This window comes from Hippocampus guttulatus, chromosome 20 (assembly GCF_054856545.1).
Source record: "Hippocampus guttulatus isolate MCC_2025c chromosome 20, RoL_Hgut_1.0, whole genome shotgun sequence".
Lineage (NCBI taxonomy): Eukaryota > Metazoa > Chordata > Actinopteri > Syngnathiformes > Syngnathidae > Hippocampus > Hippocampus guttulatus.
The window spans coordinates 7,026,255-7,050,763 of NC_141280.1; the positions used below are offsets into that span (position 1 = coordinate 7,026,255).

Consider the following 24,509-nt stretch of genomic DNA (forward strand, 5'->3'; position numbering starts at 1 on the left):
GGACACAGTAAAATTCAGCTTTTTGTTCACAGCGGACTTGAACAACGTGAGATTCTCGGCGTACCGCACCGCCATGAAGATTCGCCGTCTGCAGAAAGCTCTGTGCTGTAAGTCACACACACACGCGCACACAAATGCTACTAAGTGGGCGCAACAAGGGGATACGCTGTTCAAATTGCTTTTACTTTAGTGAACAACACAGCATGGAAGGACTGAAGATAAATTTGTGCAAATATACACGGGGAAGTGCGAGTGCTCTGTAGCACGTTTGTACGCACTTGCCCAAAGACCAGAACTCAAAGAGACCGAGACGGATGTAAGCCGAGACCATGACAGGACCAAGACCAAAAACCAGTTAACCAGCTAAAGAGCATTGACTCTTTAATTTTAAATGTCCTTTCCAGTTTGCTGGGTAACGGCACTTCGTCCCAAGCTGTCGTAATTTTCGTTACAGACCTTGTATATACCTGTAACAATGTCTGTAGTAGAGTAAGGAAGCACAGTGCAGTCTCAACAATCACTCACCCGAGAAACAACGTGATAATAGCCGCCCACCCTTTGAGACGACCCAGCTGTCTCCCCCTGCAAAAAGATAAAACTCCTCAGTGCAGGTGCGCTTTCAAGCTGGTGCGCCGGAGTATTTGTGCTGGACCGCTAATGAGCTGCAACGACGCAAACCCATCATTTTTGCACTGTTGTTTTTCAATGCGTGTCGCTATTTGTTGCGGGGGATGCATTAGCCTGATTGTTTCCAAACGTAGGCAATCCAATCCCAATGTCATACACGGATCCACGGGACTCATTTGTTTTTGGTCTTTTTTTCCTTTTTTTTTCCGCAAATGTCTGCTCATGTAATGTGTGTGAATGACACATTTGCACGCACACGCGCATGACAGGCATACAATAAAACGTCTAATTGGGTTAAGTCGGTGCCAGGGGGCCTCGAATGGCACAAACGAGTTTGCGTGGCAGCTAGCGAATGTGTGTGTGCCTGTGGCCCTGGTGCACAGGAGGTAACATAAAGCAAAGAAGTTAACGGAGATGTCGGTGATTACAAATGTTGACTGACAGCTTAATATAATTCAGTTTTATTGGGGTTTTTTTTTTCACTGCACCAATTAATTAAAAAATACATATAGCAAATGAAATAACTTCTTTTTGGGTTCCTTCTTGCTTACAGCAATAAAGATAAAGTTCAATTACAGGCTGGATACCTGATTAATCATCCGGGCCCTGTGTGTAAGGAAGATTTAAAATAACCTTCAATACTAATTCAATTAAAATTTATTGCACATAAAATTAAAAAAATAACTCAATGAAAAAAGTACCTAAATCTTTGTATTAAATGCAACTGTACTGGACCTGAAAATTAAACACAACTGAAAGCACTCGCAGCAGACAGCAAGACACTCTAAAACAAGCGAGTCAAAGGAAAAATGCATTTTCAGGGTGCAGGCCTTCGAACGGCGACCCTTCGACTTCGCCATACGGTTGGGACTTTTCATACTTTCTGCGACCGGAGGTCGCACGGAGGCGCCAAAGGCGCCGTAGTGCGGCTGTCATTCAAAACCTCAGCCGATACTAACACACCAAACCGTCGAGAAGGGGCCGCATGACGAAAGTCTCCAGGCCGCATTGCGGCGTTTTTATGCTCGGCCGTCGAGTAAGAGGTCATCTAAGTGCTGTACATGAGACGGATGAACACATACTCTCCCGACGAGGGGAAGGAGCATGACGACACCCCTCCTTCACTCCCTAGAATCCCACTGTCGCGCCTTTTCGAGGACTGAACCTCGGGCTGGTAGCTACCCGTGGCTTCCAAAGCTTCACTCCCGCACCCAACGGCTCTATGCAGAGCGGAAGAACACGTTCGATCCACCCGGATGCCTCCCTATCCGGCCTTCTCGGACCCTTCTCCACCCACTCTCTAACTATTCACAGCTATACCGGTGCTTGTCCGCAACAACGCCAATTCCAGCTTGGGTCAAGTGCGTCTCATAAGGTACGGCCGGAGCTACCCATAACGCTCAGCCTACCGTTATTAGGCTTGGTTTCCTCAGCGGGGCCAGTTCTCCCCGAATCGCCCTCTCTGCTACCACTGATTCTGAGACCTGAGTCTCCCAACAACATCAATGGGGTCGGCACACGATCCGACCCCACTCGACCAGGGTCGCCCCTCCCTGGTCGCTGTCCCATATTCTGTTTCCCCAGCAGGACATCCGGGTCACCCACCAGTGACCCAAGGATTGGTACCGACACAGAGATCCTCTCAGGTTCATGCAAGGGTACTCTTGACATGAGCTAGGGTAGTCACTGCGAACCGACCTAACTCCACCGGGGATGTCATTCCCTAGTTGACCATCCATATCCACATCGCACGCACACCCTCCCGGATCTCTACCTTAAGAGAGTCATAGTTACTCCCGCCGTTTACCCCGCGCTTCGTTGAATTTCTTCACTTTGACATTCAGAGCACTGGGCAGAAATCACATCGCGTCAACACCCACCGCGGGCCTTCGCGATGCTTTGTTTTAATTAAACAGTCGGATTCCCCTGGTCCGCACCAGTTCTAAGCCAGCTGCTAGGCGCCGGCCGAGGCGACCCCGACGAGGATGCGCACCCCGCGCCACCTCATGGGGGGGGGACAAGCGCGAGAAGGCCGCGACGACGGGGGGACCCGCCGAGCGCCGTAGCTGAAGAGATCCGCGGGAAGGGCCCGGCGCGCGTCCAGAGTCGCCGCCGACACCCGCCCACCCGACACCCTCGCACCGACCCGCCTTCGCGCGGGGCCGGCGCGGACGCCCGGCGGGGAACGGGCGAAGCGGCCGGGACGGGGGCCGGGTGGCCAGCGCGCCGGGACTCTCGCCCCGTCGCGCCGCCTGCCCGGCCGCGCCGTCCGCGTCCAACTCCGCCCGCCTGACCCCCGCCGGGGCGGCTCCGCGCCCGCACCCCGGCTCCGGCGGCGGCGAGGGGCGGGCGGCGGGGCGGCTGCTCCCCCAGCCGCGGCACGCGCCCAGCCCCGCTTCGCCCCCCAGCCCGACCGACCCAGCCCTTAGAGCCAATCCTTGTCCCGAAGTTACGGATCCGACTTGCCGACTTCCCTTACCCACCTTGTTCTAACATGCCAGAGGCTGTTCACCTTGGAGACCTGCTGCGGATATGGCTAACTACTCACCGGATAGTTGTTGAACACTTTTCAATTTCTTCACTTTCCAAATCACTTAGCGTATTTTCACGACCTCAAGGGGCACTTAAAAGTCATATGTAAAAAAAAAAAAAGGGCACTTAATGTTTTGCTCCCGCTGCCTTTGAAAAACTTAGGCTAGCGTGCATGCATGCTACCGTATTTTTGTTCAAACTAACGTGTGTTTTACCATGCCTGCGTCGTAACCGAGACTGCGCCTTTTAACACGGTGCGCCGTATGCTCATGAAAATATGGCATGTTTGATTAATTCCCCTATTAGCGCATTCCATTTGGAAGCCAAGCACAATTTGCTAAAACTGGAAGCCAGAACTTATCACAGTTAATAATAAAGGGCAGAGGTGAAATCGTAAAGCCGAAAAATTTGTGTCTATAGTTTTATGAGAAGCCCCAATTCTGCCTTTTCATCTTTTTTTCCCCGTGCTTTATTAAAAAAAAAAACTGCGTGAAAAGATTATGTCACCAGCAAATTAGATTTGTGGAAACTGACTGGTTAATTTCCATCATTTCAATAATTAATCATGATGATCCATCTGTTCTCTCGCTATTCACTCTCCGATATGCTTCTATGAACACCGTGGGCCACTTTTTAGCTCCTTCTCTTTCTCAAATGTCACTTGGCACCACTGCTCAAAAGTTCATCGTGGATTTTATCAGTCTCATCACATGTCCTCCATCTGCAGTGGACCTTCTGGACCTGAACGTGGCCCAGAACACTTTTGTGCAGCACAAGCTGACCAACAACAACCAGTTGATGTCCGTCCCGGACGTCATCAACTGCCTGACGACCATCTACGACGGCCTGGAGCAGGAGCACAAAGACCTGGTTAACGTGCCCCTCTGCGTCGACATGTGTCTCAACTGGCTGCTCAATGTCTACGACACGTATGTTTGAATGCATAGTTAGAAACAAAAGCTGTTATCGCAAAGACACAAATACTTCTGAGGTGCTGTCATCCAAAAAAAAAAGAAGAAAATACAGAGAGCAGGGTAGGAAAATGGGTCGGATAATAAGGTTGTCGTAGACCAGGGGTGTCAAACTAATTTTTGTCGTGGGCCACATTTTAGTTACCGTTTCTCTTGGAGGGCTGTTATGACTGAAACAAAATTTTAAAAGTCAATAATGATGGCTTTTTTCAACAATTGTTTAAGTTACTGTAATGAGGGGTTTGGAAACAAGAAAATGCTTACTAGATGTCTCTTATTTATTACGTATGAAATTTTTAAGTTTTGGGTCGAGATTTTCGCAAGCATCATGCTAGTTAGCATGCTAGATTTGCTTCCGCGGGCCACATAAAATGACATGGCGGGCCGGATCTGGCCCCGGGGTCTTGAGTTTGACACCTGTGCCACAGACCATAGACCTCCAAGACCACCCTGCCCTAAAATGGATCAGCTCCATATGAATTAATCATGTTTCTCTTGTTCGTATAAATTGATTTTTTTTTTTTCCACGTGTGATTGATTCTTGTGTTGATTTTAAAAGCGGTCGAAGCGGGAAGATCCGTGTCATGTCAATGAAGATCGGCTTGCTGTCTCTCTGCAAGGGCCACCTCGAGGAGAAATACAAATGTAAGTTATGTTCACTCTACACACACACAGACGGATGGAGAAAGTCAGTGCGCTAGTCATTTTATAAGGGCGCTAGCGGACAAAGAGCCTACTCCTACAGTCTGTCAACTAACTGCTCAAAACGGCTTTCCATGCTGCTGGGGTAATTGGATGAGCGACCTCCTACGCTTTACATCATTGTCCTTGCATGTTTATTTGGAGGATGAGTCGGTGTGAATGTATTTGTTTTTTTTTTTCCTTTATTGCCCTTCCCTCTCCTTGTCCCAATTGTCCGCCAGTGTCACTCCGTCATTGTTTACTTTGGCTCCCTTTCCTCCTTTTCCTCCCCTTTGCACATGCCTTTCCGTCAAATGTTCCCTCGCTGAGCTTCGGCATTCCCTCGGCACATTCTATTAGGCTGTGAAGGGGATCATCCACGCCTGATCGCATTTTTCCTCTCCCCCCGCACTCTCATTGGCTCAGAAATTGCTCCCACACGCGCACACACATAGTCGGCTGTGTCAAACGATATCTGCGAGCACATTGGTATTGATAGGTTTGATGTCATAAAGTGGTGTGTTTGGAGGAAGTCACACACACGCCTTACAGGAATGAGGGAAATGGGGCTGAAGTCAGCTTTAATCAGAGCACAAAGAGCTGTCATGCCCTTTGTCTCAGTTCTTTGTGTGTGTGCGTGTGAGAGATGTCTAAAAGTACCACTATAATCAATCACCGTGATTCTCTTCAAGAGGAAAGACTCTTGTGAGAGGTTAGCATGGTTTAGTTCATGCACTCTATTGTAGTTTCTATCAGAAGAAATGTGAGGAGTGAACAATGGCCTTTTATTTTTGGAAATGTGATGTTCTCTTGTGAATTTATATTTAATACAGATCAGATGGGTTTCTGTTGTAATTAAGCTCAATGAACTCAGCCTGGCAACAAATGGGCCAGTGGGGCATGGCACTTTTTTTTTTCTTTTCATTAGCCTGTTGTTCAGTTATGATTGCGCCCATGAAATCTGCCTGGCAACAAGGCAGGCAGCAAGACTGGTGAAAACCATTCCCCCTCACCCCCATTTGTCTTCGGGGGCAGGTCGAATTTTGCCAGCTAACAAGTTGAGGACTGCTGATATATTGCATTTTCATCCATTTGACCTGTGATTTCTGCCTAGCAACATGTGACCATGGAAGCAAATGATAATTCTCTTCATTGGCCTTGGTGGCCGTCAGAATTGAGCCCGATAAAGTCTACCTAGCAACTAGTGGGCCTGCCTACTATGTGACAATTTTCTATTGGCCTGTGGGGCCAAGGAGAAGTTGTGGTCGGGTTGTCCGTCGTTGACCACACACAATTACATTGCACATGTTCAATAAAATTCACTTCAGGACTCCAGCGTGGACAAACGCAACAGAAAATGGAAACACAGAGAAGATCCTCTCGCCTTATAACTTCCTCCGTCCATCCCTCCGCAGATCTCTTCAGTCAGGCGGCGTCAGCGGGAGAAACATGTGACCAGCGGCAGCTGGGCCTCCTGCTTCACGAGGCCATCCAGATCCCCAAGCAGCTCGGAGAGGTGGCTGCCTTCGGAGGCTCCAACATCGAGCCCAGCGTGCGCAGCTGCTTCCAGCACGTAAGGACGCAGCATGTTACAATATACGAGTTACGCTGGCGTGTCGTGCATTAAAAAAAAAAAAGGCCCTCAGATTGGAACATTTATGCTGCATACTGGAGGATGCTTTGTGGGATGCGAAGCGGGGAAATCAATTGACTTCACCCAAAGTCAAGTGGAAGTAGCAGACAGTAGTGGAGCGTCTTCATCAAAGCTCATTTCTATTCCGCCGCGTCACCACCTCAAAGCCAAAGGAGGACTAGAATATTGAAGACGTGCTGACCAACCGCACAGCCGCTCATGGCCTGCGGTCAGCTGCCGCCTGTCCTCCCCGCTGCTTTACGACAGCCAGCGAATCAATCTAGCAGCTTTATCATTGGATGTTCCTGGCATTTAACGATGTCTTTATCCCCTCGGGGATCTCGCATCCATTCCTCTTTCTCTCACTCTCGCGCTTGCTCTCGCTCTCTTCCACCACGGTTTCATTTCCAGGAAGTGGGCATTTAAATTGGGGTGAGGCGATAAATTTCTTCTTTTTTTTTTTCCTGTGGATGCACACGCGCAAAATAAATAGCACGCTGGCTCCATCCCGAATTGGCACGCCAGATGTGCTGCAGTCGTGCAGAAGTCATTCAATCATCAAACTAAGTTGGTTCCTTGAAACGTTTTGCACACACACACAAGCGCAGGCCCTGCGTGACACCTGTGTCTGTCCCGTCAATGACGTCCAATCCATTTGCTTTAACGATCGCATGATGAATGCATAGCACGGCTATAAATTTGGCTTCCTTGACTGTACTTTTGTCACTGGCTTCCATTTAACCGTCCATCTGTCTTATCGGGGGTCACCCCCTTCACGCTGCGGTAGCGTGTGTGTAAACATCGTAATTCTATACTTCTGACTTGAGCACATGAAGACATTGAGTCAGTTTGAAAGATATTGATAGTTAGATTGTTTTTTTTTTTTTTTTTTCCATTTGTCTATGTGGAGATTATTTATGATTGAGTAATGTGGACTCTGCATCGCGAAAACTGGGGTGTGGCTGCTATTTTTTCATTGGCCTTTGGGGCACTTATTGAGCCCATATGATACCGTATCAATTTTTTTTCCTACTTTCTTCTACTGAATTCACTTTACAATGCTCAATTATATATGGCAAGGACGGAAAACATGCTGAAAAAACTGCCGTGCTTATTAACTCATTCACTCCCAAAGACGTTTTTAAACGTCTTTTCAGACTTCGTCTAGAATTGGATGGTACTGAATGAGTTAAGGAGTATCGACAATAATTAAAAGGTTTGAGTCTGTTGAAAGGTACTGCAACATTTTGTTGCCCTTTTGTTGATTGTCAGTGTCAGAAAGGTTATGTTAGATTTTTTTTTGGGCTGGGCCAGGGGGCAGGAATTCTTTCCTTATTATGAACAGCCTTCTCAGATTGGTTCATTTTCATCTTCAAACAAATAAGCAAAAGGTGGTCAATCTCAGTTCTTCAAGGCTTACAACACTCTGTCATGTGTTAGCATTAAGGTAGCATTCCCAAAGGTAAAGTTATTTAGCTGCTTTAAATTAAATACACAGCGTGTAGGTCTCTTTGTTTGATGTTTAGTTTGGCAGTAAACTTCAACTGGGAGTGACAATTAATAGCCTGGCGCTTTTTAAATTTTTTTTTGTCATAACCCTGACCAGTTACCAAACACGCTTTGTCCATGTCCTCCTTTGTCTGGTAGGCGACCAATAAGGTGGAACTGGAGCCCAGGCAGTTTGTGGACTGGATGCGTATGGAGCCTCAGTCCATGGTGTGGCTCCCCGTCCTGCACCGAGTGGCTGCCGCCGAGACGGCCAAGCATCAGGCCAAGTGCAACATCTGCAAGGAGTGTCCCATTGTGGGCTTCAGGTACGCGTCTTGCACTGAGCCGGGAGCTTTTTGTGAAATGGAGGTTGCGTGTTTCAGTGTGTCTGTGGGTGTGTGGCTGTGCGCAGTTCAAAGGCAGACACGCACACACGCTGGTGTTTGCTGATAATAATAAAGGGCAGCTCTGCTCTAGTGGGCATTTATCTAAATGTCAGCAGAGGCCAGACCACTCACTAAATATCATTTAAACCTCCACAGGGTTTGAACATTCACACACGATGTTGGCCAACAACCCATAACACACACGCACGTTTTGTTCTGGTTCGATTATTTATTTTCCATTTTGTGAAATTGTAACATCGTGCCAAGATGCCGTGTGGCGAACTGGTCTTCTTTCAACCGAAAACCAGAAAAAACGTTTGATGAATCAAGTGTCTCCGAAGTCATGTCACTGATCGATGACAGAAGCAAGGAGAGTGCGGAGTAAGCGTTGAGGAAATCACAGTCTCAGTTTCGGACCAGGTTCGGGGAGCTTTTTCAACCGAAATTTTGTTTGCTGTTGGCGGTTGAAAACGAACCAATTGAGTAGCTGAGACATACATAAGGAACCAAAAATACAGTAAACTTGCGATACGGGGCTTGGACTATCGAGATTTTGACTGTCTATGGCTTTCAAAGGCAGGGCCTTCCCGGTGAGTGACGTGGGCGTCGCCACACGAGAGCCCAGAAATGCGTGTTGGTTCAGTCAGTCTGCATGTTGCGTGACCGTGTGAATTGTGGCCTTCGCAGCTTCCATATCAGTTTATAAAATGAGCTCAAATTGATACATGACCAGCTTTTCGCCTTTGCAGACATGCTGTCGTGTTACACATTGCACTTGAACTCTCGACATTCTCTCTCATGAACCCTTTCAGGGACAGTGGTTACTACAGTGGACAGCCTATCATGTTATGAGGTTACGGGGTGCATGAAAGGGTTAATAAAGCCTCGTTGTTTCCATCATGCCAACTTGAAGATATTCTATAAATAGACCTCAGTGCTGGCCCTGCATTTTTGTGGCACATCTAGCAGTGGTGTGTTTGTCGGTGAGCTTGAGACTCAAGGTGGCGTGTCCTGACTTTGGTCCTAAAGGCGTGGCCTGACTTTTGTCCTAACACTCCTTTTTTTTTTTGTGTGTGCAGGTATCGCAGCCTGAAGCATTTCAACTACGACGTGTGTCAGAGCTGCTTCTTCTCTGGGCGCACCGCCAAGGGCCACAAGCTCAATTATCCCATGGTGGAGTACTGCACGCCGGTGAGACGCACACATATGCACATTTTTGGGACAAAATAGCACATTTGTAACCATATTATGCAGCACAATTTTATTAACTATTCTGCCTAAAATTAAGCTGAAAGGGATTCAAATTCATGAATAGAGCTGCCGTGGCGCTTTAAATGTTTTCGCTTACCGTTTCATCAATACTGGTGACCGCTTCTGATCAAATTCAAATTTCCCTGAAGAAATCATGAAATAATGCTCTTTTTTTTTCTCTTTATCGGGTAATGCAATTTCTATGCAGCGAGAAGAGTGTCATCAAAGATTGTTTGACATTTGACATTTGTGAAAGTAAGCCATGGCCTCTTCGTAATTGAGCTTCAAATTAGGCAAACTAATTCCAGTATCAAACGTTTTTGTTTTTGTGTTTTTTTTTTTAAATATATCTGCTTTTTAAATTTTGCAAATGTAATGAATATTGTCTGCGGCTAGATGAGCCTGTTTCATTTTGCTTCCTCGTCTTCGCTCCTGCCGCGCTGATGAGCTTCTCTCTTGCCAGTGCACGCGACGGGTAGCAATCAGTGCGCCGACGTTGGGGAGAGTATTTGGGCTGGTGACAGCAGTCCGGCAAGCCTGACGAAGTCCGCTGATGGAATCAGGGGAAGGAAAAAAAACCCCCAAAACAATACGTGACCTTATCAGTCGATGCGTGGAGCTCCTCCACATGGGCTCCTTGAGCAGTCGCCACTTGTCACTGCCACAAAGGGAAAAGTGTGCGATGAGATTAATGGAGAAGGAAGACTTGTTTCACAGAGTGGGCCGGCTCGGCGTTGACCTCTAATGCAGTTAAAATCGATACTTGGACCATTTCCTATAACGTTGCACAGAGAGACTTGAACAAAAAAAACAAAAAACGTATAGCATATGTTAGCATTACCATTAAGCTATAGGCTATACTAAGGGGTTGATTTGAATACACATGGTGCAATTCTCTTTGTTTTAGGTTTAGTTTGACAGTTAACTTCAACTAAGTGGGAATAAACAGCATGAAGAGGTTTTTTTAAAGACTCTTCCAAACTACTTGATGTGGGTTGCGAAGACAGCTGAAGACTTCCATTCCCGTCAACTTTGAGCGATACATATTGCACCCCCCATTGAAATTATGTAACCCTTTGTCTCCGCCAGACGACATCAGGCGAGGACATGCGAGATTTTACCAAAGTGCTGAAGAACAAATTCCGCTCCAAGAAATACTTTGCCAAGCACCCTCGACTGGGGTACTTACCGGTCCAGACCGTCCTCGAGGGCGACAATATGGAAAGGTGAGTGCCACTGAAGGGTTCTTCTTAAAAATGACCAATGCAGCCACAGGCAGAACTGTCACAGTGGTTCCCACAAAGTGGAAATTCAGAGTTTAACCAACTTATATTATCGTTATATCGAAGGCCGCACAGCTAATCAAATTCTAATTGACATCACAAAGTAGTAGAATGCAATTTTTAAATCGCAAAGACTGTCATTTTGGAAAATTTTAAAAAATTGCATTTCGGTCAGTTGCTCTGCTTTATTTTTTTTATTTATATTTTTAGTATTTCACATGATAAAAATAGGACTGAAATTCAATCTTGGAAGGACAACCACCTTTGCATTTTGTAGGTTGCACTGTGGCGTATGGTTGATGAAACAGTTAAAAAAAAAAAAACGAACATCTGGCATTTTCATAACAAATCTCCTCACACCCCCGTGCACCAGCAGATGAGGAGTGTTCCATTCCCCTCTTCTCTCCTCTCCCGTGTCTTTGCTTAATTATGCCTCGGCACAATGTTTGTTGCAGCTGCACCGGTGCTCTCCTTAATGTAGAACCGGCGCCAAGGCTGATTCATATCGTCACGCAGCAATGTGTGAAAGAAAAAAAAAACAGGAACCCACTGAGAGGCTTTTAACTTTTACGATCATGTGCTACCGAACATACCTTATTTCCCTCTTTCCCTCACCTGCTGTGTTTTGTGAGGCACACTGAGTGGATTTGACCCAGATATGTTTTGTGATACCCCCTCAACACAACCCCCCACCCGTCCTCTTACAGTCCCATCACCCTCATCAGCATGTGTCCGGAGCAGTACGAGTGAGTATCTACAATCGAGTACCGGAATGTCCTTTAATTTATTTTGAGTACTTATTTTATAACAAACCACACGTCGTCCGGGAGCTTTTTCCCGCCTCACCTCAACTAAAGCCATGCATGAATTGCATGTTTCCTACCTGCCTGACTCATCCACACTTGACTGTGCACGTGACGCCAACATCTTTGCTCACTTGCTTTCCTTAAAGCAATCCAAGCAGCGGCTGTCGAAAGCCTTCCGGTCTCCTCGTAGATCATCCTGTTCCCCCATTCCTGTTTGCGCGATGACGTTGCGGATGGTCATGCTGGGTTGTGGATGCGCGCGCGTGTGTGTGTGTGTGTGTGTGTGTGTGTGTGTGTGTGTGTGTGTGTGTGTGTGTGTGTGTGTGTGTGTGTGTGTGTGTGTGTGTGTGTGTGTGCGCGCGTGTGCCTATAAATCCTTTAAATGAGGTTTTGGTCGCTCACCCAAACTCATTCATCTCAATTACACCATTCGTCTCCAGGCTGTCCCAGTCACCTCACTTATCCCATGATGACACCCATTCCAGGATAGAGCAGTACGCCAGCAGGTACCCCGCCCTCCCACCTGCCAACATTTGAGCATTCCATATATGGTCCTATTCCATAAAGCAGCATAAATTCCTTGGTTTGCATTGGAGTTCTGTCCTGATGTCGTGGACTAAATGATGAACACTAAGTTACGGCGGTTAGCCAAGCCTGCCGTCAACTAAATACGTTTGTAGCATTCCCCCTGTAAGTCTTGAAACGTCATATGTCAGGACAGTCATAAACCCCTGTATCTTTTCTAGTGTTCCTACTGGATCTCCAGTTTTTGCATTTTGTAGCGTGAACCTAGGATTGAAAGTTGTGAAGCACCACTAGTTTTCTACTGTAACACCAAACATTTTAGACACTCATAGTCTGTATACAGGAAAAAACAGAAACAAAAAATCAGTTGACTGAGAAGGGAGTAGGGAGACTTGTGGAACGCCACCAGTAATCTATCTGCAGGGAGTTGCTCGAACAACCTTTCCTGTGTGAATAAAGAAATGTTTTCAGCTAAAGAGTCAGGACATAATTTTAAATAAATAAATATTCCGAGGGGAATGGTGCATTTATCCCCTCCTTCCCCCCCGACTAGAAGAGAGAAAAACAGCCATTGCAAAGCCTGTCAAATTAGCAAAATGTAAAACATTGTCAAGATGTTCCGACAAAGGACCACAGAGATGCACAAAATTTGATACATTTTTCTTCATATTATGGCAAGAGAATTATGCACGATGACATAATTGGTGCAATTTTCACCACTCTGTAACAAAGACGAGACTCACTTCCAACCATTTCAAGTGCATTAGGAGGAGTGTGTAGTGTTTGCCTGGTGACTTGTTGACATCGATGCTCAGATCACATGTCCTACAGAGCTGGCTTTCGGCTAATTCCGTCATGCTGCGGTGCGCTGCATCGAACCACCGGCCGACTACGCAGCGTGTGATGGCTTTCGCTTAATCATCAGCCAGCACATGTTCATCCACGCTGGGATTTGTCAGATTTCATTCCACAGATGTAATGGAAATTTACCAGAACAGTCGAATACCTCTGATCAAAATGATGATTTTGTCTTCGAAGCAGCTTTGCATTTTGTAACGGCTGTCCCAAGACTAAATTAGGCAACTCTTGGTGTTCGCCGGTGTTTATGTCAGCTACAAAGGATCGTTCTGCTAATTTTCTGCCAAATGTTACATTTCATCACGAAGAAGAGATTGTGTCTGTGACAGAGTTTCAGTAATTACACGCTTACGTCGGGAAAAACAGGCTCATTAGTGACTCCCCTCCGGAGCCACATGCTCTTATTAAATTGCGCTAGTAGATATTTGTAAGAAAACAACCCTCACAATTGGAAGGGTTCTGCATCAAACAACCTCGGAATTCAAGCCCAAAGTTGCAAAGACAGTATCAGAAACAGCTGAAGGATGGCGCTACCCCCAAAAAATGCATATTGCCTTTGGATAGTCCACTGGTGTCGCTGCTTTAGAGTGCCTCATCGTTTCTGCATGTCACGTTGAGAAAGGCGGAAGTGTAGCGAAGGGGGATTTTATTTCTTCGAAGTCCCACTAGGCAGCCATCGTGTGGATCAGTGTTTGACCTGGCATGGCTCGCCTGAGAGTGCCTCGTCATTGCCATGTGGAAAAGCCATGTAATCTCAATTACGGTGGATGTCTTTTTTACGGTGTGCATCATCCGCGGAGGTTGGATAAAGTAGCGAGCCTATTTTTGACAAAGAATAGAAACTACAGATACGTTTTCACATGTTCGTAAGAAAAACCAATATGCTCGATTAATGCAGTTAGCTGAAAAATGTACTTCAGTGCCACACATGTCCCGTTCCATTATTTCCTCTGACCAATTGCGATGACATTTCGGAGCGCGGATGTTGAGTGATGATGTTTGTCCCTCAGGTTGGCACAGATGGAGAGGTCCAACGGATCGCTGCCTACAGACAGCAGCTCAGCTACAGGAAGCATGTAAGAGCTCTTTTTTTTATCTTGATGACCTTAGTAGTGTATGTTAATGTGTAAAAACATTTTTTCTTTTGTCTTTTATGTTCTCATATTATCTCTTATCTATTTTTCTTGATTTAAAACACATAACCAAAAAAAAAATGCCGTTTTGGAGGGCTATTGGAACGGATTCATGTCCTTTCAATTACTTTTAAAGGGGAAGAAAACATTGGTTATGTGATTAATGCGATTAAACTTATGCTCCTAGTCACGGAACAAATTAAACTTGTAAGTTAAGGCAACACTGCAGCTGAAAAGCTATCAAAAGTGTTTCTCCAGGAATTGTCCGAGACTGCAAGGGCTGCGAGAAATTGGGGTGGCGAACAAGTGATTGGTTTCAGCGTAGCCTGATAGCAACGCTTTATCTTGATCAGACACGTGGGAGAGAGATGTAAAACTGTGCTGAAAAGTGCTGAACTCTATTTTGTGTGCGCACGCGTACGCCTGTGTGTTGCTCAGCGACCCGAGTGTGTCATGGACCTTTTACCAAACTAGAGGAAAGCACATGATTACAATGATTAACACCACTCAGTGTTAGAAGGAAATGTCTTATTTCTTATTCTTGTAATCATTTTTATTGTTATTATTTTAAAATAAATTTAGCTATTGGATTTATTGGTTGGTTTTAGTCCGTTTTATTTCAAGTCAATTTGATTTTATTTTGTTTCATCTTTTTGAGTCTGTTTTTGATAGTCCATTGTGTTTATTTAATTGTAAATAACTTTAATTGTTTTTAAATAATTTATTTATGTATTTATATATTTTATTTTGTGTTTGAGATAGATTTTTTATTTTGTTTAATCTTTTTTTTTAATCAGGACCTTTTCCCTCCTTTTTAGTTCATTTTAGCTTCTGGATAGTTATTCATTTTATTTAATTGACTGTTTTTTATTTTACTTTATTTTTACTGCACATGATCTTTTTCAGTTTTTCTATTCTTAAATTGTATTTATTTTTTGTTTTTTTTCCTTAAAATATTTTTAATTTATTGTTTGATTCAAACAACAGAAAATGCCTCTCTTACAAATGTTTTAAAAAAAGAATTGCACTCGTCTAAAAATAATTTAAAAATGTTGAAGACTTGCGCAGCGTGAAGTCAAGCCCTTTGAGGGGCTTCCTTCCTTCCTGGGCAATCGGCCCCCGTCAGGGACTTGCCCCCCCTCCCGGGTCCCACACGGGGTACGACTCTCGCTGGTGCCCCGCGAGGTTCACACTCAGTGCGGGCCCCGGAAGGGCCCTCGCCTGATTTTTGTTTAAGGAGGGTTGTGGGGCGGCTACTCCCACTTCCCTCCGTTCCAGCGGGGTGAGCCCTGGGCGCCTCACCTTCCGGTGAGGCCCCACCTCCTCCCCCGCCGGCTGGTGGGCATTTAGCCGCAACTGGGGCCCAAGAGCCCCGGCGTTCCCCCCTCGCGCCACTTGGAGGCATCCCACCACGCGAGGCCCCTTTGAGGGGCTGAGTAGAATGTCATCCTCATCCTCATCCTCACCGTCATCCATGTAGCATGGTTTCCCCGCTGGGGCGAGCGCAACCTGACGCCACGACACCTCCACGTGACCTTGGATGCTTTGATCAGCACGAGCCTTCAAGTCCTCCAGACTGCTGAAAAACAAAATAATAGAGGAGCAGCAAAAGCATTGCTGAGGAAGATGGATTCGAAGTGTGTGACAAACACATTATGCCCGCTCCCACTCGCTTCTTTTTGTCTCCTTCATACAAACCTGACGCCCATACACAATTGTGCGGGAAGGAGGTGAGGAGGTGGATGATGATGATGATGACGAAGGCTGAACAAAAACACCCATTAAACTGCCGTATTGGGATTTACTCCCTATCCACGATACAAAGGAAGACATTTTGTAGCGCTATAGTGAGTATACTGTATGATGTCCCTTAAATATAATAGAGCTCCTAATTTGATGAACAGCCATGCTTAAAAACACAGGATCCCCGGCATCATATTTGATGAACTGCATCAGGAATGTACGACAAATCACCGACTTGAAGAAAACCATTTAATTCGCCTCCCCTATTTGATTTAACTTGCTTCTTGCTCGTGGTTTTATGGGAGGGATAATCAGCTTTTCTCTGCGAGTGTGTTTTGCAACACTTTATTTTGTTGTTTCATGATGTTCCTGTTAATTGTTCATTTAAAAAAGTTCAAGTGCAACGTTGCTCTCTAACCTTCTGTGTGTGTGTGTGTGTGTGCTTAAAGTCTCCCCGAAGTGAAAAACAATGCCTTCTAAGTTTTATATGCCACAGAGACGAATGATTGAAAAAATGAAAAAAAAACCCCAGTTGTTTAAAGTAGAAAATGGTACTTCAAAATTGTGAAAAAGCAAACCGTTCTCTCCGCTCTCAAAAACACCTCTCTACTCAAGTGTCAATCAATTAGCACTTCTCCAACCTGGAAAAAAAAATGGATGCTACTTCATGTAGCATCTTTCTTTTGCCAACACACAACTCTTGTCAGTGTTTCCACTGAGAAAATATCTGTTTCAAGCCACCGGGTTGTCACAGGGCTTTTTCCACGCTGTGACAACGAGGCACTCTCAAGCAGCCACCTCAGCCCAAAGCCGCACGCTGGCTGGCTGTCACATAGGAGTTCATTATGTTTTTCCCCATCACTCTTTCGTCTTTTCTGCGTGTCATTCATGCACTCACAGCAGACAATGAGGCGCTCTATCTATCAGACATTAAAAACTAAAATAATCCCCCACATTCTTGCTCTTCTGTCTTTCTATATGTGACTACTCACACTCACAGCCATTGTTCCCTCGTCTGAGCATTCACCCAAACTCCCTGAGCAACCTCAGACATGCGTGCGGCAGCCAAACCAGTATCACACCTGTCCTAAACCTGCGATTAACGGATTGAGATCACCCCTGAATTACATCCGTGTTGAGTTGCGGCTTGAGGCTTGCTCACATCCAAAACAGTCGTGCACAAATAGCCCAAATATTATGTGTGCGTGTTCAAAAGGGATTCATTAATTAGCAAGCCGGCTGTTTTTGTTGCTGTCCAAGTCAGCAAAGGCCACGACTCTGCACCGCTCTGTTTTTCACCCCCGTTTTTAATATCCGTCACTTTGTGGGGAGCTAGGAGGGTTTATTGCTTCTTTTTCATATCATCCACGCATTCATCCTACTTTGAATTCCCCTCTATGTGTGTTTTGCCAAAGGGAAGGGATACCTTTAAATGGCGAGAAACACACACACACACACACACACACACACACACACACACACACTGTGTACTGTATGTGCATCAGTGTAGTTGTCGTGTATTTCAGCAATCCTGAAAAACCAGACATCCAATTGCTCAACAGAAGTGTCTGCTGATATGACATGTTACTTCTTTTTCCAATGAGTCGTCAGTGTTTGTAACCTGAAGGACTGAAGGTGTCCCACTTTATACTCCTGAATGGATCTGTCAGCAAAAAAAACACAGTGACAGCAACAAAGCACAAATTTATGATGATTGCAAGGCGACTTTGATATCGTAACCTTCAAAAGCACCGCTGGAGTATTTTGTTGAGTTTCCCTTTTTTACAAGTAGAAGCTCAGACATTTACTTTTTCCTCTGCTTTTTTTCTTGTTTCCTCCCTCCCCTGCCTTGCTCGTTCCATTTCTTATTGTTTCTTTCTCTGCCGCTTGCTTTGTTGTCATTTAAACCCGCCTTCGTGCCGACATAAAAGCAGCTCGCTAAAATTAGCGTAGATGCTAGGGTAGTTTTGAACTTTCAAGCAACCGCTACTTCAGCACACAACGAGCACCAACACCTACGAACCGAGCGTACAATAATAGTCACGGGCATTTAGACTCTCTCTGCTCTGTGTGCTTAACGTATATTTAAACAAGATGATAGTGAGAGTTTACTAGATTTGGTTGTTGGCGCTCTTTTAGCTAGCTAGTGATTGAATTGTACTTTGGAACGGTTGTAGCATCTCATCTCACAACTGACGTATTTCCGGTCTGTATTTCCAGATAGCTAACTAGTTGAAGTTTGCCATTGCTTTTTTTTTTTTTTTTTTTGGGGGGGGCGGGGGGGGGGGGGGTTATTGTTCTTTTTATGTTGTTACTTTGAGGAGGCACTTCAAGTGCCAAAACAACAAACTTCCAATTGTATGAATTTGTAATACTTGTGCAATTCAGCAATGACCGAGACGGTATGTTGCATCCATAGTATGTGGCTGGACGAGCCTCAAATGGTTTGGATGAACGTTTTGTGTGAAGTAAGGTCAGCTTTTTAAACACGATATCTTTTAATGTTCATGTATTTGAGTGTTAATCTGGAAGAAAGAAAAAAAAACATGGCAACACTCTCGTCAGATCTGATACAGCGTGTAAATAGATGGACAAAAAGCACATATACACAAAAAAACCTGCATCTCTTTCTACTATCTCTCCAGCTCCAACCTAATCCTCCCATCTGCCCCCATGCACCTGCACTAAATCCCCCTTCATTCCATTTTATCAGCCAGATAAATGTGCTGCTGTATATGCGGGGTTTGCAGAGCTTAAAGCAAAGTTGTGCCAAAATAGCTTCATGTAATATCGTGAACCTACTATATTTATTTTTTTAATCTGTTTGTTGCGTTACACGCTTGGATGGCATTTTCTACCCCCCTCCCAAAAAAGTCACTTTATATTACCACCGTCGAAATTTGCATTTTGGGAATTTCATTCAACAAAAAGTTTAGCTTCAGCAAGTTAGCATCCCTCAGAATCTTGTGATTTTTTTTTTCTCAGTAACATAAAATTATGTCAGCTCATTTATCACGATTAGCGTCAGAAGGGTGTTAGCATAGGTTTTGACGATTGCCGTATGTTTTAATTTTAAAAATTTTTTTTTAACACAGGGACGATGAGCACGCACTCATCCTTCAGTACTGCCAGACGCTCGGAGGCGAGGGCTCGCCCCGCAGCCAGCCTCAGAGCCCCGTGCAGATCCTTCAGGCCGTGGAGAGGGAGGAGCGCGGCGAGCTGGAGCGGGTCATCCATCGCCTGGAGGAAGAGCAAAGGTATCGTCGACCCCACGTCTGCCTCCGCTTTCAGAATCTCCGCTCACTGGGGACGGTTTGAATCCCAGGAGCCTCCAGAGGGAGTACGAGCAGCTGAAGGAGCAGCAGCGAGGGGGCCCCGCCGGAAGCCCGTGGGAGCCGGAGAGCCCCATGTCGGCGGCTCATCCCGACGAAGCCGACCTCCTGGCCGAGGCGAAGCTTTTGCGGCAGCACAAGGGCCGCCTGGAGGCCCGCATGCACATCCTGGAGGACCACAACAAGCAGCTGGAGTCGCAGCTCCATCGCCTCAGGCAACTCCTGCACCAGGTGAGCACACAAACAAGCCCATCCGAGATTGGTGAAGTTTTTCAGAAGAGACACAATTGAACAGTGTGTTGATTTAAGTTTAGGCTTATTGTTATTTCCCTTGACGACTTATGGAGAAAAATTAAAAATCCTCGCAATTTTCAGGCTGAGCAGCCTCATGGAACAGAGTTGAGTGTCAATCCAAAAGTGAGCCCGAAGTCTTCAACTCTGACTCATGTGAACCGGCCAATTTCTCCTGTACTCGCACAAGAGTACCCAAATCCGGGTATTATTATAATTATTAGCTTCACACGTGTTGCGGTCTAATCCGAGCGAGCTTTGACCATAGCTAATGCAAGAGGAGCCTTTGGATTTGTTTTCAACATCTTCGCGCCTCCGGCAACAGCCGGCGAAAAAGAAGAAGAAGAAGAGAGGATATTGGCAACATTGATTTGGCTTTGAGTGCCAAAGGGAATCTGGGATGGGGCTCTAAATGTCACCGGCTATAAATTGCTTGTTTGCACCATCTGGAACGCTGTCCACAGTCATCCGGATGACACACTTAGCTCTTATTGTTGCCGTGCAAGCCATAAAAAGGGAATATTATCATTCCTTCGTCACCGTGCGTGCTCCAGTGGTGTCATTGTTATTAGAAGGCCAGTTTGTCAGAGGAAACAAAATTTAGTAGTCCAGCCCTGGCGTGAGTAGTTCCACTAAAAAGCGGGAAATCTGCCACTTTGATCTGAAATGGCCATTTTAGGGTCAGTTTGATATTTCCTTCTGCTTAGTCGTGCGCCTGTCTTACAGATTTGTCCTTGTAAACGCATTTAAACTCCAGTCTGCCTTGAGACAAAAAACTTTTGAGTACAGTTCCTCCAAAGAGGCATTACGCTGTTTAAGGTCACTCCCAGTTCAAGCTGACTGTCAAAATAAACATAAAATAAAGGGAATTACACTTTGTTTGTTTGTTTTTATCTTGCTCTTGACAAATACCCCATCTATGAAAAAATTAACTACGAAAAAAAACCCTAACAAAGTTGCGATGAAAACTAATTTAAAAAAATAAAAATCAAAACAAATTAAAAAATAATTGCAATGAAAACTACTAAATGAACCATTTGCCGCTCTGATGAGAGGACTTGAGACTTTCATTATTAATCCCCCACAGCCACTTTCCCGTCGCACCCTGACATTTGGTAGGCATGATTGTCATTACTAGAACCATGCACCTATTATCCGAGCCGCTTATCCTCACAAGAACCCCATTAAAAAAAGTCTCAAAATTCCCCCTCACACAAAAACAATGAAAGTCTGCCATTTAAGGATCAATTTGGCTTGTACGCGGGGTCCTTCAAAAGTGAACTTGCCCTCACGATTCGGTGCAAGGGCTCATTCGATTGACTTTTTTTTTGGTGTTGTTTTCCCCTTTCAGCCGGCAGTGGACTTGAGGGTCAATGGACTTTCGTCTTCTCCCGCCGTGCAAGATGGAGAACCACTTCCCGAGAACTCAGGTGAAACACTCGGCAGCAAACACCTTTGAGGGGTGATCAAGGCGCCGTTTTTCTTCTCTCCAATTGAAATGGGATTCCAACTCCATGCATGCGTGTATGTGTTCAGATGAGCTGCTGGAGCCTCACAACAGCAGCTCTGATCTGGCTGATGTCATGGAGCAGATTAACAACTCCTTCCCTGCATGCAGTCGTAAGTTTCCCCTCAAAATTCTCCTCCTCCTCCTCGTCTTCTTACCGCGTTGTAGCGTCAATCCATCATCCTCAGCAAGACTGCCGGTCAGCACCTGTCATCCGTGTTTAATAGAAAATCAAAAGGCAAAACGAAATACAAAACTAACCGAGAATGGGGGTGGGGGGGAATTTATTCTCATAATCCTGATTGAGAGTGACATTGCGGTCACCCCAAATGCAGCCACTATGTCACATCATTTGAAATACTCATTCCATTCAACTCGAATGATTTAAAAGTCACGAGTTACGATTCCAGCATAGTTAGCCAAAATATTGTTTGCTGCACTCTGTAAGCGTGTAATGCGTCTCCAATGAAATTAAAACTGTCGGAAATGCTGCTGCAACTTTATGATCGGCCGCTAAACCCACTTAATGGATGATTGCAAGCAGTAAAAACATATTGCTCGCGTAAAAAACATATATTCTGAGTTATAGCATCAAAATGACATTTTGCAGAAGTTCTAACGTTTTTTTGGTTTGTTTTTTGTTTTTTTGCCCGCAGCAACAAGCCACTCGTCCAGACCACAGGTAAGGTGACGGGTGTGCGCGCATATATGTGTGTGTGTGTGTGTGTGTGTGTGTGCGTGTGCGTGTGTGTGTGTGAAATGGGGCGGCACGGTGGTCGACTGGTGAGCAGGTCCGCCTCACAGTGCACAGTTGCAGGGTTCGATTCTGGCTCCGGCCTCCCTGTTTGGAGTTTGCATGTTGTCTCTGTCCGTGCCTGCGTGGGTTTTCTCTGGGTACTCCGGGTTCCTCCCGCATTCCAAAAAACATGCCCGGAGCACTCTAAATTGTCCCTAGGTGTGATTGTAAGCGCAAATGGTTGTTCGTCTGTATGCCCTGCGATTGGCTGGCAACCATTTCTGGGTGTGATGTCACACATGTTCTGAAGCTGTCAGATTTTGCTAATCATGTCTTCAAATTAAATCAAAATGCTATCAATAAATAATAGAATCCACAGCATCTCCAGGAAGTGAATAGTGAAGGAAATGTGGATTCGGGGCGGTCGTTCCAAACCCATCTTAACATCCACAGTCGAGAGAAAAGTGTTTTTATAATACCGGTAGCTTTACACCTCCAACGGAAAATACGTTTCAACTTATTTTTTAAATAATTCCTCATCGAGATCCAAACGATGCAGTTTTGAATTGGATGAATTGTTCGGCCTTGATACTTGATGTCATTGGTCTTGCATTGCAGGTGTTGTGACCATACGACATGACCCACAAAGAAGCCCCCCCACCCCGGGCGACCAGACAGCTCAACCACTTCATCCATCCTTGTCGTCCTCATCTACTATGCAAAGTGCAGAACGTCTCCAACTGTACGTCATATCCGCTTTTAGCCCTCAATATAGACCCCCAACCTTTGTATTATGAAAACCACCCCTTTTGATGCGGTTCACCCGGAAACGATTTGTTACTTTTCCTTTCTCATTCTTCTGGGCTTCGATCCTCTCAAACTCACTTTTGGGAGTGGACACACTTGCTCATTCAAAAGCTTGTGTGAGGACCTTTAAAGTTAATTTGTTTTGCAGAGTTACTTTTAAAATACAAAGGAGTATGAGGGCCATACTGATACAGAAGAAAAAAAACATACCGGTACCACCAGAATTAAGTTAAAATATCACAAAAATAAAGTCGGAATTTTGTGAGCATAAGATGTTTAGATTTTATGAAAGTATGTTTATTTTATTTTTTTTAAAAAAACAATATTTCAACTTTTTTTTTCTTGCAACTTTTTGACTACAAGATTACAACTAATTTATTCCGTTTTGTTTTTATTTTTAACAAATATATTACTGTCTTGAGATACATGTTTAATTTGTTCCGTGACTACTCTCGTAACTCAAAACTATTTTATGTCAAATCATCGTTGCCGTCGAAATGACGTAAAATGGTTCCAGCTTCCCTCCCAAAAACAGCAAAGACTAGTGTGCTCGATAATTTTGAGCTTTATGAAAATAGATAGCAACTCCTCCTGATGTACATGACTTGGCCACTGGGTGGCAGTGCATTTCAGCCACGCGGACAAATGAAGAGTCTGGAAGTGACTCAGCATTAAGCTAGCGGAAGTCGTGCAGTTGTTTCAAATGGACAATGTTTAATTCTCTTAGTTTGATGTTTAGCTTGACAGCCGGTGCGAATTGCGTTCACTGTCACCGAATGACTTCTTGTATCGCAAAAGTTGTACGTCGTGCCGTGTGTATCTCAAGGCGCCACTGCGTCCCCGATTTAGTCGTTTAACATTGCGACTTCTTGTTACTCGCCGACTTTGACTTTTTTTGCATTGTCACAATTTTTTCTGCCCCACACCCCCAACACTCTAGCGATCATCAATACACTGAGAGACTTCATTGCAAACTATGTTTGTGCCTAAACGTTTTGTCAGTCCACGTGCGGATGGCGGGTGAGTGTGTCCAAAGAGACATTTGGACAATTACATTTGTTGAAAGACGGTGTAGATTTTTTAGGGGGGCGGTTGGAGGGTGTGGGGGGGGGGGGTCTTTTGGGTAAAAAATGATCAATCAAGAGGAAAGCCATGATTGCCTTTGCTACCTCAGCCTCATTCGGACACACGTTTGTTGCGACTCACTGTATCCGCAGACACTGCATTGAGGATAGCACGTTGTTATTTTTTGTTTGTTTTGGAGAGATTCAAGTCATTGTTACTGTAACCACAGTTTGGTTCTGCTGAAGCGTGCGCGTTCTTCCTTTGGTTTTGTGGCGCTATTAATGTTACGGTGTGTCATGTACGACTTGTGAGACTAAACACTACTATAATCTCCTCCCTCCCGTTTGCAGATTGTAGATCCATATGGGTGATTATTTTACCAGATACTTTACAATGGCAAAACTGTGGTTAAAACCCCCCACCCCCACCCCTTTCCTGTTATATAAAATAGATGGACCACACTATGTGTAAAATGGCAACATTGTTTTATTTCCAAATAAAAATTTTATAACAACGCGTTTGCGCCTTTTGATGGATTTCTTCTGTCAAGTGATGATTTTTCTTGTCTCGTAACGCATGCTGTTATTATTTGCAACGACAGAATTCATCATTACTGCTCACTCGTGGCCATTAATTAATACGCTGTCTTAAATTGTTGTAATATTACACATTCCTTGTAGAGAAAAAAATAATTTGACAAAGTTTGAGAAACAATGGCAAAAATAACATCCTTTTATTTATAAGATAATAAGTTCCTGGTTCTGTTACCCTTCACTAAGAGCAGCGTGGATGAATGGACACAGGTCTTGGCTTGTATGGCATCTGCTGGTCCCCTAAAGGGCCATGACTGGTCA

General features: G+C 45.0%; 1 protein-coding gene across 4 annotated transcripts in view; it reads left to right on the plus strand.

Moving 5' to 3' along the window:
* The window catches only part of LOC147187798 (utrophin-like), a 95,774-nt gene extending 71,601 nt beyond the window's left edge, over positions 1-24,173 (plus strand). Inside the window, exons 64-79 of one of the 4 annotated variants that reach the window (XM_086099846.1) lie at positions 33-107; positions 3,887-4,088; positions 4,690-4,775; positions 6,227-6,384; positions 8,092-8,258; positions 9,398-9,509; positions 10,659-10,795; positions 11,560-11,598; positions 12,099-12,164; positions 14,052-14,117; positions 19,013-19,174; positions 19,243-19,480; positions 20,892-20,970; positions 21,077-21,160; positions 21,704-21,729; positions 22,402-24,173. In XM_086099846.1, coding sequence (XP_085955972.1) covers positions 33-107; positions 3,887-4,088; positions 4,690-4,775; positions 6,227-6,384; positions 8,092-8,258; positions 9,398-9,509; positions 10,659-10,795; positions 11,560-11,598; positions 12,099-12,164; positions 14,052-14,117; positions 19,013-19,174; positions 19,243-19,480; positions 20,892-20,970; positions 21,077-21,160; positions 21,704-21,729; positions 22,402-22,410 — 1,706 coding nt within the window. In that variant the 3' untranslated portion in view covers positions 22,411-24,173. The remainder of the gene's footprint in view (positions 1-32; positions 108-3,886; positions 4,089-4,689; positions 4,776-6,226; positions 6,385-8,091; positions 8,259-9,397; positions 9,510-10,658; positions 10,796-11,559; positions 11,599-12,098; positions 12,165-14,051; positions 14,118-19,012; positions 19,175-19,242; positions 19,481-20,891; positions 20,971-21,076; positions 21,161-21,703; positions 21,730-22,401) is intronic. The other 3 variants (XM_086099848.1, XM_086099847.1, XM_086099849.1) reach the window with 3 other exon arrangements.
* Positions 24,174-24,509: the final 336 nt, after the last annotated feature.